This window comes from Oncorhynchus nerka, linkage group LG6 (genome assembly GCF_034236695.1).
Source record: "Oncorhynchus nerka isolate Pitt River linkage group LG6, Oner_Uvic_2.0, whole genome shotgun sequence".
NCBI lineage: Eukaryota > Metazoa > Chordata > Actinopteri > Salmoniformes > Salmonidae > Oncorhynchus > Oncorhynchus nerka.
Window position 1 is genome coordinate 25,466,195 of NC_088401.1, and position 13,197 is coordinate 25,479,391.

At 43.3% G+C, this 13,197-nt stretch overlaps 1 protein-coding gene across 1 annotated transcript; it reads left to right on the forward strand.

Annotated features, from left to right (window-relative positions):
* The first annotated feature begins 315 nt into the window (after positions 1–315).
* Positions 316–12,228, forward strand: slc22a17 (solute carrier family 22 member 17). The gene is given in 11 exon segments (XM_029661159.2): positions 316–838; positions 1,760–2,153; positions 2,156–2,265; positions 4,377–4,480; positions 4,941–5,095; positions 6,896–7,061; positions 7,715–7,830; positions 7,958–8,063; positions 8,921–9,144; positions 9,847–9,958; positions 10,153–12,228. Coding segments are annotated over 10 exon segments (1,704 nt in total). The 5' UTR covers positions 316–838; positions 1,760–1,819; the 3' UTR covers positions 10,430–12,228.
* Positions 12,229–13,197: the final 969 nt, after the last annotated feature.

Below are 13,197 nucleotides of genomic sequence, written 5' to 3' on the forward strand. Positions count from 1 at the left end.
ACAAATGAGAAATACTCACTAACAGGGTTGGAAACAACTTTGTGCTCAACATTTTAGAATATTTTTGTGCTTATGGAACATTTCTGGGATTTTTCATTTCAGCTCATGAAACATGGGACCAACACTTTACATGTTGCGTTTAGATTTTTGTTCAATGTAGTACAACTCATAATGTGCGTTTTTTCAACCTTGAGAATAATCTATGAATTATGGCCCCACCATGCGGCAGATGGCTTAATTTACAGTGAAAGAGGGGACGTCTCCTCAACGATTTCACCCGATTTCTCACGAGCCTGAATGTCGCTTCCCCCATTGCAGTTTTCCACCCCCTTTGTCCCAGAGAGGATCGGTTCGACTATGGCTGTCACCCGTCCCCTTTAAGATGATGTCGGAAATAATTATGTATTGTTTAATTACTTAACACTTCTTTCATGTCGGCGGACATACACTTGGGTCGCGCAACAACATTAGAAATCAGGCACCACAGAAGTCGAGCATGACAATATAGCCCCAAAATTGCTTCATTAGGTGTCTATGTTGAAACTGCGTTTTCTTCTCTAACATGACTTTAGTTTCCAGTGCTTCTTCATACAATACTACCCTGGGACCGTAGCCTATGTTAACAGGAGGATGGAATAATCGACAGCCGACAGAGAGAAGACGCATAGGAAGAGTAAAGGGAATGCGGTGAAAATCCAACTCAGTTCGGAACACTGTTCCCTTTATCCCCTGCAATGTTTTGGCTTTACCAAAACGGACGTTTGAAAGTGACAGTGGGCAATCGTTAACCTACCGGATGTATTATAATATCTGACGACTATAGTAACACTGGAAAGGGGTAAGTCATTTTGCTGCTATTGTCCCCATGCCACCCAAACTGTGACAATATTGTATATTTACAGAATAATGTAGTTTGCTGTCTGTCTGCCCGGGGCAGGTGCGTGCGTGCACTTGTGTCAGTGACCTAATATGACACCACCATTTCAGTGTAGGCTTGTCATTTATTCATCCCACAGGTTGAATCAACGTTGTTTCAACGTCATTGCAATGAAATAACGTTGAACCAACGTGTAAAAGACGTTGAATTGACGTCTTTGCCCAGTGGGATCGTACAATGTTACTTGAATGTTCTTTTTTCGGGTGGTTTGTGTGTTGCTCTATGTTACCTCTATTAAAATATGCGTTTGCTCTTTTCCTTCCATGCAGTACTGTTCCCTGTCTGAAAAGCCTCTTATGTAACTGGAATTCCTTTCGCAGAACTTCCTGGCCTTGTAGCAGCCTAGAACATTAACATAATGGACCATGTGCACTTGTGGCTGATAGTGTAGGCTCACAACAACATGTTCAAATACCTTGTTTTGATCTTGGGCAATAGGATACAGCTGTATAATGTATTCCCTACACGTGTATAGCCATGCTACAAATAAACAATTCCCGTGTGAGTCACCCAGCAATAGAATGGGTATATCCACCAATGTAATATAAAGCTTATCATGATTTAATGTGGTTGGCATTGCTCCCTCTATTATGGGATTGGAGATGTAATTTGCCAGGGTTTATGATTATGCACTATAAAAGTAACAAAACCCCCCAAAAAGACTGTTTAAGTCTGTAAATAAATAAGAATGAAGATCCATTCACTCACTGAACAATTGTTGTTATTTCATCATATTCTGCAGGTGCACTGTAGCTAATAAAATATTTGGAAGAAAGTAGTCATGGTCAGTGTAATTCTTTTTTAAATGTTTTCCCTCCACAGATATTTCCCATATTTCCCACTCCATCTGAGGATCGACCACAACCTCTCTGACCCTCAGTCATGACATCACCTGAGTCCCCCATCCCCTCCCCTTCCCCCTGTCCACCTCCCCCCCTCCCCTCTTCTCCCACTCCCTCCTCCTCCCTCCCGCTTCCTCCCTCCCTGCCTCCCACGGGGGAGGTGATGGTCCTGGCCCTAGGGAGGAAGAAACAGAGGATGCTCATCTGTCTCTCCCTCTTGCCCAATCTCTTCCTGGCCTTCCTTCTCTCCTCGGATGCCCTGCTCACCCTCGCGTCGCCCCACCACTGCCGCCTCCCGGGACCTTCGCCTGCCCCGCAGGTCCTCAACGCCTCTCTGCCCTGGGAGAACGGGGGCAGAGTGGGTGACAGCGGGGGCTGTCTCAGTGCAAGCAGTATATCAACGGTACCCAGTCCGGTGTGGAGAACTGCGATGCTGGCTGGGACTACAATGTCACAGAAGGATTGAGAATTAACATTGTTACTGAGGTACCTCAAGGAACTTTGTCGGTCTCATTGTTTTCTTGTATTTCCCGGTCTCAGAATCCAAATTACGTAATGCATTACTGAGTAGATTCTCATAAGACGTGAAGCACTGCTACCCTTACACGGTAAAAAATGCCTTCACCATTAACACTGCTTTGATTAAATATGTCATAAACAGTCACAGCACTCTCAGTGTCAGAAAACATGATCCATTGCTTTGCAGCAGTAATGATGTGTGTACTTATTATAAAATGTCTGATGACGCCTCAGGCCTAATGTCTTTAGCAGAACTGTTGTTCACCACACCCACAATTTCCCATGGTCTTTAGCTCTCACTTGGCTCACTGTGGACTCTCTCTCTGTTTGTTTTGAATTCCATGCTCGACGCGGGTGGGAAACCTGGTGCTTCTGTAAGCTGTTCTGTCGGCCCGTTGCCCTCTGTGGTTAGCTAAACATACACTGGTCTCAAGGAGTCATTGTAATTTAAGAGACAGACTACTGCAGTGGTTCTACCATGTGCTTGTAGACAGCAGGAACACCATCCAGTCTCTCTGTTCATAGACAGAAGACTCGATTCAGCGGTTGATTTCAGAGTGTAGTTTTACTTTTAGTCATGATCGACCAGTATAACGCCACTATGCTGCTTCAGCAACTTCTCACGGAAGCCAGAACAGCCCTCACCAGTCTCCACCATTAATCAATAAGGCTTCAGTAGAAATACTGAACTAAACATCTTTAAGCAAATGCCTTGTAACACCGTTTTGTAGTAGAATTGTCAGGGCAGACGTCTATATGCTCCTTTGACATTGAGGTTTTAGTATAAGAGGGAAGAAATGGAAGGCATAGGTCTCGGGCCAAGGGTATTATAATGCTTTTGATTCATGTTCATAACTGGTTTGGGCAGTTTGTGAACTTGTTTGTGTGCAAGTTTAGCATTTCTTATTTTTCCAAGCATGTCATCCATATGAATGCTATAGACTGTGCTCTCATTTGTGAGGTAACTATACTGAACAAAAATATAAATGTTCATTTTCAAAGATTTTGCTAAATTACAGTTCATAATAGGAAATCAGTCAATTTAATTAAATGCATTATGTCCTAATCTATGGATTTCACATGACTGGGCAGGGGTGCAGTCATGGGTGGGCCTGGGAGGGCATAGGCCCAGCCAATCAGAATGAGTTTTCCCCAAAAAAGGGCTTTATTGCAGACAGAAATAGTCCTGGGCTGGCGTGATCACACGTGGTCTGCGGATGTGAGGCCGGTTGGACATACTGACAGATTCTCTAAAACGATGTTGGAGGCGGCTTATGGTAGAGAAATTAACATTAAATTAACTGGAAACAGCTCCGATGGACATTCCTGCAGTCAGCAGGTCAATTGGGTACTCCCTCAAAACTTGAGACATCTGTGGAATTGTGTTGTGTGACAAAACTACATATTTTAGAGTGGCATTTTATTGTCCCCAGCACAAAGTGCACCTGTGTAACGATCATGCCATTTAATCAGCTTCTTGATACACCACACTTGTCTGGTGGATGGATTATCTTGACAAAGGATAAAATGCTCACTAACAGGGATGTAAACAAATTTGTGCACAACATTTGAGAAAAGTAAGCTTTCTGTGCTTATGGAACATTTCTGGGGTCTTGAGAAAGGGACCAGCACTTTACGTGTTGCGTTTATACTTTTGTTCAGTGTATATAGTTCAGCCATGCCGAACCAGGGATAGGATGAGTGCTAGATAGTATGTGACAGGCTCTTCATGCGTCCCTGCATAGGGTCCTATTACATAAGGCATTGTTAGCAGCAGCTTCCTGACTCTGCCCAGAAACTATGCTATCTCATTGTAATCACTTAGCTTTCAACAGTAGCAAATGCACCAACGGAGCACTTCAGATGTAATAACAAAACCATGCTCAAGTTATTTCTAACAAAATGGAAATGATTGAAATAACATTTCAATATAGTGTAGTTTCGTTGAAATGAGTTGTTTTTGTATTACCTGGAACAATGTCCTATTGATGGAATGAAACATATGTCTACCTCCCTCTCTTCTCTTTCTGTAATCTTTTGTTGGTTCTCCACCTCCTTCATTATCTCTCCTCTCCCAGTGGGATTTGGTGTGTGGTCAGTACTGGCTGGTCCCAGTCGAGGAGGTGTCCTTCATCCTGGGTGTTCTGACAGGATGCCTGGGACTGGGCTTTGCTGCTGACAGGTAAGATGACACTAGAAATACAGAGGAAAAGGTGAGGGTTAGACTAGAGGGGTGAGACCTCTTGAGGATTGAGACTCAGATGAAGCCAATTGAATTAACAAACAAAAAATGACGCTTTCGGTGACAGTTTCACTGACTCAGGCCTAGACTGCACTTGAATCTAGACAATGATCCTGAAAATGTGGTGGAATGAACATGGTTTGAGTATATGTGTCATCTCAGTCCTGATAAAGTCTGGGAATATACAATAGGTGTCCATAATATTTATTTTACTATGTATTTACATGGTCATTACAAAACATTTGATCTAAAATGACCCTTTTCATTACTAGCTTAATCCAGGTATGTTTACGAGACCTATGCCTGGCTTTAATTTCCATGAAACTGGCCCATGGTGTTCGGAGGCCTCTGCTTATGCCCTAAGATCTTTGTATTTTCTCTTCCTTGTTTTTTTTCTCAGACTGGGCAGGTTGAAGACACTTCTCACCTCGCTAACCCTCTCGGTGGTATTTGGCGTGCTCGTGTGCGTCTCTACCTCCCCCCCTATCTTTATTGTCATGCGCTTTTGCCTGGCTGCTGCTAGTGCTGGTGTCTACCTCACGCTTTACATCACACGTGAGTACTATCCAGATACTGATGCCGTAGTACAGTGGTTCCAAAACTGCGCGAAGGGTCGGCAGAGGGGGGTGCGCCCCCCCCCCCCAAAGGAACTCAGCCTGTCTTTAAATGTACTCTTGAAAGTTGGAGTAGTAGAATGCACAAGGTGCGATTTTGAAATTGGATAGTTCTTCTTGTCATGTAAGTCATTGCATTTTAGTGCCTTCACAAAGTATTCAGACCCCTTGACTTTTTCCACATTTTGTTAGGTTACAGCCTTAATCTAAAATTTATTAAATAGTTTTTTCCCCCTCATCAATCTACACACAATACCCCATAATGACAAAGAAAAAACAGGATTTAGGATTAAAAATAAATAATAATAATAATAAATAAATAAGGAAATATCACATTTACATAATTATTCAGACCCTTTACTCAGTACTTTGTTGAAGCCCCTTTGGCAGCGATTACAGCCTTGAGTCTTCTTGGGTATGAGACTTGTCCCGAAGCCACTCCTGTGTTGTCTTGGCTGTGTGCTTAGGGTTGTTGTCCTGTTGGAAGGTGAACCTGCGCCCCAGTCAGGTTCCGAGCGCTCTGGAGCAGGTTTTCGCCAAGGATCTCTCTGTACTTTGCTCCGTTTATCTTTTCCTTTGTTCCTGACTAGTGTTCCAGTTCCTGCCACTGAAAAACATCCCCACAGCATGATGCTGCCACCACCATGCTTCACCGTAGGGATGGTGCCAGGTTTCCTCCAGAAGTGACGCTTGGCATTCAGGCAAAGGAGTTCAATCTTGGTTTCATCAGACCAGAGAATCTTGTGTCTCATCATCTGACAGTCTTTAGGTGCCTTTTGGCAACTCCAAGCAGGCTGTCATGTACCTTACTGAGGAGTGGCTTCTGTCTGGTCACTCTACCATAAAGGCCTGATTGGTGGAGTGCTGCAGAGATGGTTGTCCTTCTGGAAGGTTCTCCTATTTCCACAGAGGAACTCTAGAGCTCTGTCAGAGTGACCATCAGGTTCTTGGTCACCTCCCTGACCAAGGCCCTTCTCCCTCGATTTCTCAGGTTGGCCGGGTGGCCAGCTCTAGGAAGAGCCTTGGTGGTTCCAAACTTCTTCCATTTAAGAATGATGGAGGCCACTGTGCTCTTGGGGACCTTCAATACTGCAGACATGTTTTGGTAACCTTCCCCAGATCTGTGCCTTGATACAATCCTGTCTCTGAGCTTTACGGACAATTCCTTTGACCTTGTGGCTTGGTTTTTGCTCTCACATGCACTGTCAACTGAGGGACATTATTTTGACAGGTGTGTGCCTTTCCAAATCATGTCCAATCAATTTGTAAAAACATCTCAAGTATGATCAATGGAAACAGGATGCACCTAAATTCAATTTCGAATCTCATAGCCTACTTTCCGAAGGCACTGTACCTTAGAGAGCTATTCATAACGTGTCAGAAATATCCAGATCAACTAGCCCATGTCAGCTACCATTTTTTAATGTTGTTTTCTTAGCCCATAGATAAAAAAAATGGTCACTCAAATATCACGACTACACATTAGAAATGTTGATATGTATAGAATTGCAAGAAAATTAGCTTTAAAACTGCAAAACTGTATTTGCACACCATAGGGGGGCCTGCGAGTGAAAAAGTTTGGGAACCCCTGCCATAGTACACAAGGCTCTAAATAATAGCATCAAAACACTACTGCACCTTAAAACTATTTTGAGAATTGACCAAAGACCAAACCTGTTTACTAATTGTACAACATTGTTGTGTCTGTAATCATTAATTGTTCTGTTTGTTTGATTGAAAGGTCTTGAACTCTGTGATCCCTCACTACGTCTGCTGGTCACCATGGTGGCAGGACTAACTACGGTTTCTGGGGAGCTGCTGTTGCTGGGTGTTGCTCTGTCTTGCCAGTCCTGGAGGGGCTTACTCGGAGCGGGGGCTGCACCACTCTCTCTGTTCCTCACCTACGGGTGAGTGTGTGTGCTGTGTTGGAGGACAGAAACCTATGCACAAGGGAATGGGGAATATGGTAGTAATTTGATTAAAGACCTAAATGCAAACTAACTTGTTGAGAGCATTGTATTGATTTAAAGCCCCCTGCTTCATTCGGCAATTAGCTCAAGTCAGAAAACATTAGCATTTGTCTTCAAGGTGCAGTGTTCTTACATTTACATTTCAGCAGACACTCTTATCCAGAGTGACTAACAGGATAAATTAGGGTTAATTGCCTTGCTCAGGGGCATATTGGCAGATTTTTCACCTAGTTGGCTCGGGGATTCAAACCAGCAACCTTTCAGTTACTGGCTCAACGCTCTTAACCGCTAGGCTACCTGCCTCCTTTAGTTAAACAGCATTTACTTTAATTGCAAATAGAAAATTTGACACAGAGAAAATAAAATGCAGTCCTCTGTCAGTTGGTGGAGCACGGTGCTTGCAACGCCAGGATAGTGGGTTCGATTCTATAGTGGACATGCATGACTGGTGAAGACTCTTTCAGATAAAAGCCTCCTTTAAGTGGCATATTGTTCTTTTTTTCATTCTAATATAACATTGCCGTTTCAGGAGAGAGTATATCGTAATATGGAAGCTAGGAATTTACATGAAAATGTCTGTTTTGTTTCAGTATTCCAGGAGTATTTCCTGAGTCTCCTCGCTGGCTTCTTCTCTCTGAGAGATCAGCTGATCTGAATTCCTTCAGTGAAAGAAGAGATAGAGAGAGGGATGACGAGAGCTTCACAGGTGTGTGGGAACCATGTTGTCTTCCTGTGTCGGTCTTTTCACGAGACTTGCTGTCTATTGTTTGAAAACGTCTCTGCTGATGCCTCCAATGTGACATGGTGTTGTGACATTGTTGTCGTTATTGCAGAGTTGGACTCGGAGCCGTCTCCCTCTACTTACCCCCACCTGTCCTTCCCAGAGCTTGTACACAGCCGGAACATCTGGAAAAACATGTGTGTGCTCGGCTTCACCTCGTAAGTCACCTAACTGTGTTGTTCGAAGTCCGCACACGTTTGGTCACACTTTAAAGCTGGAATCCTTAGTTGCGACATCCATTTTTGGACTTATAAATTAATTGTAAACTAAATATATGTAAACAAACACTGTATAGTCTCAAAAGATGGTTACAACTATGATTTTGATATCATGGATGGTCAGTCCTTGCATCCATATGTAAAAGTTCAGCTTTCGTCCGTCCCCTCGCCCCGACCCGGGCTCGAACCAAGGACCCTCTGCACACAGGAACAACAGTCACCCACGAAGCATCTTTTCCCATCTTTACCCATCGCTCCACAAAAGCTGCGGCCCTTGCCGGAGCAAGGGGAACAACCACTTCAGGTCTCAGAGCGAGTGACGTCACCCGATTGAAACGCTATTAGCGCGCACCACCGCTAACTAGCTAGCCATTTCACATCGGTTACACATAGCTCCGTCTATGAATTTGAGAATGGTTACATTTCCCCAGACCCACCCCTTCGCTTTTTACAAACACACAGGTATTGTTTCAATTTATGATTTTACCCTTAAATAGTTGCACACATAGTAGTATTAGTAGTACTGCAGTAGTTACAGTACTTCTTTGTTTAGTTACATGTAACTACTCAGTAACTGCACCGGTTACTCATTTCAAGTAATAACAACATTCTGGTAAGCAAACATAGTAGTATCAGTATGTATGCCACATATAGTGTATGCATTACATACAAACAACCTAATGTATAGGTTTGTCCTTGCTTCTATCAACATTGTACTGGTAAGCACACATAGGACTATAGTAGTTGCCAAACAGACCATGATTTTCCATCTCCATCTCTCTCCTGTTGTCCGTCAGGTTCATATCCCATGGCATTAGTCATTGTTACAGCTCATTTCGGGGTGATGTCAGAGGCACTGCCCCCAGCTTCTATTGGACCTATCTGCTGTCCGTCTGTGCGGGAGGAGGGGCCTGGCTGTTGTTATGGGCAACCGTGAACAGGTGCGGTCGCCGTGGTATCCTGCTCCTCGCCATGACAATGACAGGGCTGGCATCTCTGATTCTCCTCGGACTGGTGGAGTGTAAGTTGGTGCTCAAGGTGGAAGTTGCCCTTAATAGATGTAATGTCCCCTGTTCCCTCTAAACTGCGCACGTAGAGAAATGAACATCAAAATCTCTGTCAACAGCTCTGTTGAACATTCCTGCAGTCAGCATGCCAATTGTACGCTCCCTCAAAACTTGAGACATCTGTGGCATTGTGTTGTGTGACAAAACTGTACATTTTAGAGTGGCCTTTTATTGTCCCCAGCACCAAGGTGCACTTGTGTAATGATCATGCTGTTGAATCAGCTTCTTGATATGCCAACCTGTCAGGTGGATGGATTATTGGCAAAGGAGAAATGCTCACTAACAGGGATGTAAACAAATTTGTGCACAAAATTTGATTTGAGAGAAGTAAGCTTTATGTGCTTATGGAATATTTCTGGGATCTTTCATTTCAGCTCATGAAACATGGGACCAACACTTTACATGTTGCGTTTATATTTTTGTTCAGTATAGTTATGTCTCCATAAGTTTTCAATGGACATTCATTCCTGGAAGCACAGATCCTTTTTGCATGGTGCCACCTTGTGGCTGAATGGTTGTATATCAGTTCATGTAGGACACTGAAATGGCAGTAAAATCAAAGCCATGTCTCAGTTTCAGCTGTAATCACAAGCCAGTCAGAGACTGGGGAGTTCAGTGCTAAGTTATCTTATCTCTCCCTCCTGTCCCTCTCTTAGATCTAAGTGAGACGGCCATCACTGTGTTCTCAGTGATGGGACTTTTCTCCTCCCAGGCGGCTGCCTCTCTCTGTGTCCTCTTCACTGCAGAGATCATGCCCACCATCATCAGGTAAGGACCAGTAACTCATAGACTGTCACAAGAGTCTTCCTGTTCTTTGTATTAGGTGTATTATTTGGCCTTAAAGGCATGTTAGACTTCAATGTCAATGGGTGTCATTTCAGGCTTGGTTCTCCTATTATCTCTCTTCGCTGGCCTTTCCTCTTTTGGAGATCACTGACCTTTGACCTTATTCTCTTGTCCAGGGGCAGTGGCGTGGGCACGGTGTTGGCCCTGGGCTGCGTGGGCCGCCTCACCTCGCCCCTCATGGACCTGCGCAACCACTACGGCTACTTCCTGCACCACGTGGTGTACTCCACCCTGGCCCTGCTGGCCGTGCTCTCCATCCTGCTGCTACCTGAGAGCAAGAGGAAACCACTGCCCCAGACGCTGGCCGATGGGGAGCAGTACCGACGCCCCCCGCTGGGCCGGAGGAGGAGGGACAACGTTCCCCTGCTGGCCACCCCCAACCCAGAGACCTAGCCGCCCAAACGTCACACTTCAGTCATAATGCCAGCCCAGAGTGTCACCAGGTCCATGCTGCAGAAAGGAAGATGGGTGAAAATGAAGAGGGAGAAGTGTTGTCTGGTTAAGATGGTTGTGTAGAGCCAGTGAAGGGACATGGTAGAATCAACCACACAATCTACTCTTCCTAACATATCATTTTCTAGTCATTCCTAACACAGGAGTGTGGGTGGGGCAGCCATGCGTCGTTCGTCTGTCTCCATTTCTGCCAATGAAGTGAGTGTGTGTGTGTACGTGCATGTGTGTATGCGCACGCGTATGTGTGGCCCCGGTCGGATGGTGGTGTGGAGAGTGCTTGTCATGCAGGGACCTGTCCCCCCTACCTTTCCTATAAGGCCTGTGTGTCAGGGAAGGGCATCAGCTGCTTCGTGCTCATGCTCCAGAACGCCCACCTTTGATGTGTATGATCTGACAGAGCATGGCATCACACACAGCTCACAGAGGCAGATCTACTGTCCTGTAAATACCATAAACCTAGTTTCTTTAACTTAATGAATGCTGGCTTATCTGTTGATACAAAACAGTAGGAGTTTTGTTACATAGTGCTGGATCTTGGAAGAGTGCTTTTGTACTGTGCTTGGCACTTAGCCAAGTTGATAGAGCACATCTGTCTACTGCTCTTAAAGGCAATGGGGAAAATAACATGGATTGATTGAAGATGAATTGAGTTACGTTATAATTGAGGGTTGTTTGAGGAAGCTTTGTGAACTTGCATCAAATAAATAGTAATAGGCGCCCTTTATCAGTTGATAAAAAAGAGAGAAAATTACATTTTAATGTACTGTAGTACCTCAAACTTGATTGGATGTGATAAAATTATATGAATTACATTTTCAGATGTGGCCTGGAGCCAATACTGTTTATGGGTCATTAATCTTGATGGTCTTGTCTAGGCTCTCAGACCCACCTTACTGTAGGCTCCTCTGAAGACATAGGAAGAGATGATAGAAAGAGTGTCTGTGCATTCAGACCTGAAAACCTGGTGTAAATAGACATGTATGGTAGAGAATGGATGGACACACCTTTACACTCCCCTATGTGTTTATTTAGACAGTGAAGCTAAAACTTTTCATTTGGCTTTATACTCCAGCATTTTGAGATCAAATGTTTCATATGAGGCGACAGTAGATAATGTCACCTTTTATTTAAGGTTATTTTCATACATGTCTGTTTTACCGTTTAGAAATGAAAACTAGTCCCCCCCCCCATATGAAGGTGTCATAAGTATTTGGACAAATGAACTTATAGTGTATTACATTTAGTCAAAAGTGTAGTATTTGACCCCATATTTGTAGCACGCAATGAATACACCGAGCTGGTAACTATACAAACTTGTTGGATGCATTTGCAGTTTGTTTTGGTTGTGTTTTCGGATGATGTTGTACCCAATAGAAATGAATGGTAGATCATGTATAGTGACTTTCACTGGATCTATTCCACAGCCTTCTCTGAGCGAAGGGCAGAGGTGTGGGCTAGGCAGGATGGGGTTTGAAGTTAGGGAGGGAAAAATACACTTACCTACCGAAACACCTCCCTCTGCCGGTCTTTGGTAGTTTCTTTACAATGCACTCAACAATTATAATATTAATATTGATATTATTGATGATGAAAATAACTATTAACAACTTGACAATAGTAATAAAATGTTAGACAATGCTGTTTGCTTAAGATTATCTGTTAAGTAATCCAGCCCTGTAATTATGTAAATAACTTTAACCTGATTTAATTGAAAATAAAATGTTAAGTAAACAATGGGCTGTTACGTGTCTTGTCTGTGTATTGATGTCGTCAGAAAGCTAACAGCCCCACATCATATTGATCTTGTACATGGCCTTTAACATTGTATCATTGACATTTTGTTTTGTACAAGTTCCCCCCCAGAAAACAACGTAAAGAGATTTTTTAACAGTATTTCTGATAACATGACTGGTGGCCAGATTGTGTTTTTGTGACAGTAACATAATTTCAGTGTTATTGAATGCTGGCCGGCAATGATATAATCATCTTTATTACCTTGCAAAACATTGCTGACACCAGTTCAACTGCTCTTGTCAACCAATAACAAAAACAGTGACACTAAAAAAAGATGTGCATGTGTCCAGAGACAAGCAGGCTGCTGTTTACTTCTATTTCTCTGCAAGGGCGAGTAATGTTAAGTGAGTTGTTCGCTCATTTGTGTCTGCATGTTATCTTGGGTGCTTGACTGCTGTTGTTAGGGCAGAACGCTCGGATCAACCCTTAAAGAGATGGGTGGGGCTAAAGCTTAAGAGGGTGTGAACGATGCTGAATGAGTGTAGACAAATAAGAGCTCTCCAATAGTAGTACCAAACAATTCAAAGGCCGTTTTCTCAAAAGTGAGTTTACAAGTTAATCAACTTTCAAAGCAAAATTACTTTCCCATTGTTCCTCAATAAAAGTCTCTACTTTTATCCAATGTAAAAAACACAATTTCAAAGTTGCTACATAAGACCGATTTGAGCTGGTCGGTCACATATTATATTGGCGTTTTCCTTTTTTTTGTGCAAGAAAAAAATAAAACATGCCACCTGCTGGCAGACAAGCCACACAACACCCATAAACAACAAATTCATACAATAAGAAATAAAACATTAACACACAATTGACTGCTTAACAAGGAGCAATAATAATGATACAGTTGATTAGGGTCCTTTATGGCACCAGCTAGGTTGTGATTGTGAGCTTGGGTTAGGAAAACTAAATTAAAT